Below are 7421 nucleotides of genomic sequence, written 5' to 3'. Positions count from 1 at the left end.
GCAGTGCCTGCTGCGGCAATGCATCGACAACGCCGAGACCGTGCAGCGCATCATCTACATCGCCACCGTGGTGGGTGCGGGGGACCCCTGGGCGCGCGGGGGACAGCGGTTCGGTAAACTGAACAGCACAGCCGAAAAGGACTTAGATCCTGAGGTCCCCGCAAGAGGGTGGGATTTCCATGCGTTCCCGCCTCCCTTTTTTCCCTCCCTCTTTCCTTCTTTTCCTTTTTTTTATTGAAAGCCCTTTTAGGCTGTCCTCTATGTCCTTTGAAAATGGCCCCATCCTTTTATTCCTTCCTTCTCTGCTCTTCTTCCCTTCTGTTCTATTTCATCTTTTATTTTCCCCTCCCATTCCCTTCCTTCCTTCCTTCCTTCCTTTCCTTCCTTTTTCCTTCCTTCCCTGCTTCCATTGCAAGTATTTGGGATGAATCATTTTTTCACAATCAGTAACTATTCATATGCATTAATATATTGATATTGACCAGACATTTGTTGAAGGGTTTATAATTATAGGATAATCTAGAATGGTTATATACCTTAGTCGATGTGCAGGGAATCTTCAAAATGGGCATGGATATACCAGTGTATATATGACCGCTAATGGCTATGATTTGATTGACTTCCTTCTGTTCTTAGAAAGATCAGAAGAGTAGTTACCCACACTGGGAACATAGCTAGTTGAATATGGCAGATTACAAAGTGCTCATCTGTCATCCTTAGTTCCCAAAGCAATTAAGGGTTGTTCCTTTGGTACCATATTGAGATACTGAATTCAACATGAGAACAATTAAATATTAAATAAAACAGGACATTGGCATGAGAGCAGAATGATCAGAATCTACTGACCTTTATCCTGTATTTATGAATTGATGTCACGAGTCCGCTAACTAGGACCTGCGGGCCATATCTGACAGTGACCTAAAGTTCTAAGAAAAATACCCCCCAAGAGCTAAGACTATAAGAATAGTTTTACATTTTTAAAGGGTTGTTAAAAAAAAATGCGACAGACACAGTATGTGACCAGCAAAGCCTAAAATACGTATCTGGCTCTTTCCAGAAACAAGTTTGCCAGTGCCTGGTTTGAGAATCTCTTGCGGGGTTGGTTAAAGTTCTGTGCGCATAGTGGCCATGTCTTATATGTATAACTATGTTTTCTCAGTGCTGACTACATAACAGGCATTTAATAAGTGTTTGTTGAATTAATATATGTCAAGAAACATGCCCAACACCTGCTATGTGTCTATGTATAGTAAACACTCAATTGATAATTTTTCTCTTATTTCTGGACAAGTGATATGGTGTTACTGTGGGATCACAGATAGCATCAGCTAGCATCTTCCAAGTATTTATGTAACCACAGGTGATTTATTTCCTTGAACTTCTGTACCGTCCTGCACTCCGTATCACCAAAACAATGGTCCGCTGTCTTAAAATGAGTGGACGTGAATGGTCTTATTTGTATTTATGTCCTTTTCAAAATTGAGAGATATATTTTCTCCCAGATTAAAAATAGTTTTGACCATTTGTGTTTAGCTGTCAGAAAACCCATTTGATGTTTAATTTTTGATGAACTTCTTCATTCCTTGCTTTGAACTTCTTCGCTCCTCTCGTCTCACCAAATAAATTTGCTGCAATTTTTGTGTGCAGGAGGCATTCCATGTAGCTAAAATGGCGTTCAGACATTTCAAAATCCGAGTAAGGAAATCTTTGACACCATCTTATATGGGGGCAAATGACTTTGAGGATGCCGTCACGGATTATATAATTTGTCACCTTGATCTATACGATTCCCAAAACAGTGTCAACGTAAGTGTTGGGTCTCTTCTTGGGGCTAGTTTGCTGCTAATGATATTTACATGGAATTTCAATAACTCAGGAACCCATTCAGTGCTTCTTTAGGTAATGGCAAGTTACTTTGTAGAACCAGCCAATAATGGCTCTTTCTTTCTTAGACATTGTATGAAGGAAATATTTTGAGCTTGCTAGTTCTAGTCTTTAAATCAGTGATTTCCACCCAGTGTGCCGCGACACATTGATTGCTGCACGGATTTTTAAAACATGAAATACCTGACTAGTTAGGGGCACTGACCTCTCTTCCCTTAGATTGTCAAGTAAAAAAGATGACAGTAGTCAACACAACAATAGCTGTCCACTGTGAATGAATCAAAATTATACCTATATGTTTTTAAAATATATTTTATTGATTTTTTGCAGAGAGGAAAGGGAGAGGGATAGTCAGAAACATTGATGAGAGAGAACATCAATCAGCTGCCTCCTGCACACCCCCGATGGGGATGTACCCTCAATCAAGGCACATGCCCCTGACCAGAATCGAACCCGGGACCCTTGAGTCCACAGGCCGACGCTCTATCCACTGAGCCAAACCGATCAGGGCATACCTATATTTTTTTTTGTCAGATCGGCAAAAAATAAATTTGTTTTGGTGTGCCGCAGAATTTTAGTAATTAGTTTGTGTGTCATGAGATGAAAAAAGACGAAAATTACTTCTTTAGTTGGGCCCTTAAAATCGGAGATAGAACATCATTGTTCCTAAGATTTTGGGAAAGATAGGTGTGGATTTGCATCTGGCTCTGCCACTTATTAGCTGTGTGACCTTGCACATTTACTTAACCTCTCTGTTCTTTAGTTTTCTAATCTTTAAATGGGAACAGCAATAGTCACGACCCCGTCGAGTTCTTGAGGGGCTTAAATGAAAGAAAGCAGGTCATTTGCTTAGTACAAGACCTGGCATATAGTGAACTCTCAATAAACGCAAGCTATTATAATTGTTATTACTATACATTATGAACAAGTCAGAGTTCTGTGTGGGCATTATCATATAACTTGCCCAGAATTTAAAAAGGGGAAAGAATAAATAAAAGCTACTAAGGGGTTTTTCTTTAGTTTTTTTGAGACTCTTCTGGCTGTTAATATGTCATTCGTATTCTGCCATCTTCCCGGCTTCTGATTCATAATGCTTCCTCCTTTTAGCACATGCACTCCTCTCGTTTTTAACTTGCTTTCACTAACACCTTCTTTCCCCAACTCCATCGGTCATAATGTCCTTGGGGTTGTCAGAGTTTCTGGCCACAGGATGGTAACAAGGGGATGCCATCTTTTTGTTTTTCAGGACGTGATTCGAGCCATGAATGTCAATCCCAAGATTTCATTCCCTCCGGAAGTTGATTTTTGCCTCCTCAGTAACTTCATCCAGGAGATTTGTTGCATTGCCTTTGCGATGCAGACTTTAGAGCCGCCCCTAGATATTGCATTTGGGGCCGATGGAGAAATGTTTAATGATTGCAAGTAAGAGACATAGGAGCGGAAGCTAAGGAATAGAAATAAGTGATTTCGTCTCTATTTTCTGGGAACAATTTAGGGAAAAGAACACTGGGTGGGGAAATCACCAGATACCACCTGATTTCCAGGCCCTGCCATATCCTTCTCTGTTACTACAGGACAGGGCCCTCTCCTGGGGTCACTTTCCTTCTCAGTCAAATGGGCTTCAGAGGGGACGATATGATTTTCATTGATCATATTGGTCTTGGGGAGAATTAATAAGTACCTGGAGCCTGTCTGGAACATTTTAAAAGAAAGGTACTATATAAATACAAGCATGTATTACTTTTTATTGTTTAAAACTTTTTATTGAGGTATAATTAGCATATAACTTTATATTAGTTTCAGGTGTACAACATAATGATGTGATTTCTATGTATTGCAACAACTGTCACCAGACATGTTTACACAATTTTTTTCTTGGCCTGAAAACGTTTAAGATTTACTCTTTTGGCAACTTTCAAATGTGCAATACAGTATTATTAACTATAGTCACCCCGGGGTACATTACATCTCTTGACATTTATTTTATACCTGAAAGTTTGTATCTTTAGACCCCCCTTAACTCATTTTCCCACCCCCCATGCCTCTGGCAACAACCAACCTGTTTTTTGGTTTTATATAAGGAATATAAGTGAGATCATATGGTTTTGTCTTTGTCTTATATCTCTTAGCATAATGCCCTTAAGGTCCATTCATGTTGTTGCTAATGGCAAACTTTCATTCTTTTTATGGCTGAATACTATTCCACTGTATGTATGTGTCACATCTTCTTTATCTATTCATCCATCAGTGGACACTTATGTTGCTTCCATTTCTTTGCTATTGTAAATAATGCTGCAGTGTACGTGGGGGTGCATATATCTTTTTAAATTTGTGTTTCTGTTTTCTTCAGATAATACCCAGAAGTGGAATTGCTGGATTTTATGGTAGTTCTATTTTGAATTTTTTTGAGGAACCTCCATACTATTTTACATAGTGGCTGAGCCAATTTATGTCCCCTCCCCCCACCCCATTGCACAAGAGTTCCCTTTTCTCCACATCCTCGCCAACACTCATTTCTTGTCTTTTTGATAATAGCCATCCTAACAGGTGTGAGGTGACAGCTCCTTGTGGTTTTGATTCACGTTTCACTGATGATTAATGACGTTGAGCACCTTTTCATGTACCTGTTGGCCATCTGTGTATCTTCTTTGGAAAAATGTTCATTCAGATTATTGGCCCATTTTTAAATCAGATTGTTGTTTTCTTCTATTGGTTTTTATTGCATTATTTAGACGAGGTTTCTCAAAGTATGGTGCATAGGTCACCTGCATTGGAATTGCTCAAGATATTTGTCAAAAATGCAGACTCCTGGATCGCACGCCGTGGTGTTCTATGCAGTAGGTCTGGAGTGGGGCTTGGGAATCTGTAATTTAGCAGGCACCCAAGTATTCCCTATGCACACTAACATTTGACAATGATGCTCTTGACTCTTATCTAGGACCATTAGGTTTCTACCAGGTGTGTCATGGTAAATATTTCCTTTATAAATGAGAAGAAATTAAGTTAATTTGGAACATTTTACTGGGATTTTGTAAGATCTTATGATACAGCTAGAGATGATCTAGGAGGGGGCCAGATGTCAAGCTACCTGGACTCCAGTCCCAGCTCCCCCACTAACTAGCTGTACAATCTGGGCATATCACCTAATTGCTCTGTTCCTTATTTCTTCTCTGTCAAATGGGGGAAATATCAATCCCTACTTCCTAGGGCTGTAGAAGCTTCATTGAAATCACTCAGATAAAGTACTTACGGACACTGCCCAGCATACTGTGTACACACAGGAGACATTAGCTCTGGGTCTTCATTCAGGCTGCAGAGGGATGGGCTGGTGCAGCCCCCGACCCATTGAGGCGTAATTAACATACCTCTTGCTGATGAAGATCACAGCGGTGGTGTGTCTAAGTGCCTTACAGCCTGTCATAGTTTCTTGCCATTGCCTTGTTTCTTTCAGATGGCTGCTCCTGGCCTCCTCCACTCAAGGAAGAGCTGAATTACACTGCCGCTGGGTCTTTCTGATTTTCTCAGAGGACATATTTGCATCCCTCTTTTAAAAAATTCCTTCTTCTCTTAGAGAATGCCTGTTCCCACTTGGAAATATTCATCCCCTTGCCCTGGCCAAGTGGCTCAGTTGGTTCAAGCATCTTCCCGTACACCAAAAGGTTGCGGGTTTGATTCCCAGGTTGGGAACAGGTACGGGACTCAACTGATAGACGTTTCTCTTACCTCGATATTTCTCTCTCTCACCCCCTTCCTTCATCTAAACACTAGGGGCCCGGTGCACAAATTCATGCACGTGGGCGGGGGGTGGTCCCTCAGCCCAGCCTGCCCCCTCTCACATACTGGGAGCCCTTAGGGGATGTCCTACTGACCGCTTAGGCTTGCTCCCTGCTCCCCTTGGGGAGCGGGCCTAAGCTGCAGTCTGGCCTCCCTTTGTGGGAGGCAACCAGGCTGATCAGGGGAAGGCACCAGCCCTATCACCCCACTGCTGCAGCCACTGCCAGTCACTACAGCCACTAAGGCCCTACATCACATTCTTGGATTCTTATTACCCAAATTACTAAGAATATTACCAGTGGCATACAGGGAGCTTAGCCAGTGAGCAGTCAGTAAAAGTGTTTCCTCTGTAGTTCACACTGATCCCCGGTTCGGCCCCTGCCCAGGCCTAAGGCCTTAGGCCGGGTGTTAGGCCTGGGCAGGTGACCCCCAGGCCACTCTGATCACTACCTAGGCCTCAGGCCTTTGGCCGGGGTATTAGGCCTGGGCAGGGGACCCTCATCCCCGTGCAATGGCAGGCTCTGCCCCTGCCCAGGCCTCAGGCTTCTGGCGGGGTGTTAGGTCTAGGCAGGGGACCCCTAGCCCTGGGCAATTGCCGGCTCCACCCCTTCCTAGGCCTCAGGCCTCTGGCAAGGCATTGGGCCTGAGCAGGGGACCCCCAGCCCACTCTGATGGCCTGCTCTGCCCCTGCCCAGGCCTCAGGCCTCTGGCCAGGGTGTTAGGCCTGGGCAGGGTCTCCCAGCCCTGTGCGATGGCAGGCTCCGCCCCTGCCCAGGCCTCAGGCTTCTGGCGGGGTGTTAGGTCTAGGCAGGGGACCCCTAGCCCTGGGCAATTGCCGGCTCCACCCCTTCCTAGGCCTCAGGCCTCTGGCAAGGCATTGGGCCTGAGCAGGGGACCCCCAGCCCACTCTGATGGCCTGCTCTGCCCCTGCCCAGGCCTCAGGCCTCTGGCCAGGGTGTTAGGCCTGGGCAGGGGCTCCCAGCCCTGTGCGATGGCAGGCTCCGCCCCTGCCCCGGCCTCAGGCTTCTGGCTGGGGCAATCGCCGGCTCCGCCTCCCTGGGTGGCATCTGGCACTACCCACCCCACCTTCCCGGTCCCCGATCTGCGGCCTGGATCCTGTGGGCGACGTCTGGTGCTGCCTGCCCCACCTGCAGTCTGCAAATTTAGCGGCCATCTTTGTTGGGTTAATTTGCATACTTTTCTGATTGGCTGATGGGTGTAGCAAAGGTATGGTCAATTAACATCTTTGTCTTTTATTAGTATAGATATCCTGTGTGGGGATTAAAAAAAAAGAAACAAGAGAAAGAAAGAAATATTCATCCATTTTGGTTTATGAGGTCCGCACATTTCCTAAACCTCTGGCGGGCCTCCTGCTTGCACACCTTTATCAGGGGGAGCAGGCAGCATCTTGGAGCATCCTGTGGACTGTCCTGGTTGGCTGTGGAGTGGAAACTGGAGTTCTTAGTAATGATTGGATTTGGGTCTCCCTTTAGGACTTCACAGCACAAGCATAATTCTTAAAATTTTTTTTTTTTTTTAAACTCTGGCAGCCTTTCACACATTTAAAAGCAATTACTCAAATTCTCCTCCTTCCGGCCTCACGCCTTCATGTTTTTTCCATATGTAGGGTCTGGGGGTTGAGACTTCTTGACAAATATATCTGTTTCCTTGGCCTGTGCTCCATGCTCTGCTGAGCAGCCCTTGTTAACTGAGTGTCCACACTGAATGCGGTGCCCTGGTTTGACTGGCCAGTCTGGCTGTGG

At 44.6% G+C, this 7421-nt stretch overlaps 1 protein-coding gene across 1 annotated transcript in view; it reads left to right on the top strand.

Moving 5' to 3' along the window:
* Positions 1–7421, top strand: part of SPATA18 (spermatogenesis associated 18) — a 30170-nt gene that overhangs the window by 16431 nt on the left and 6318 nt on the right. Inside the window, exons 8-10 of the mRNA XM_015560080.1 lie at positions 5–70; positions 1648–1806; positions 3131–3306. Coding sequence (XP_015415566.1) covers positions 5–70; positions 1648–1806; positions 3131–3306 — 401 coding nt within the window. The remainder of the gene's footprint in view (positions 1–4; positions 71–1647; positions 1807–3130; positions 3307–7421) is intronic.

This window comes from Myotis davidii, unplaced genomic scaffold (genome assembly GCF_000327345.1).
Source record: "Myotis davidii unplaced genomic scaffold, ASM32734v1 scaffold173, whole genome shotgun sequence".
NCBI lineage: Eukaryota > Metazoa > Chordata > Mammalia > Chiroptera > Vespertilionidae > Myotis > Myotis davidii.
This window is presented reverse-complemented; position numbering and strand designations above follow the sequence as displayed.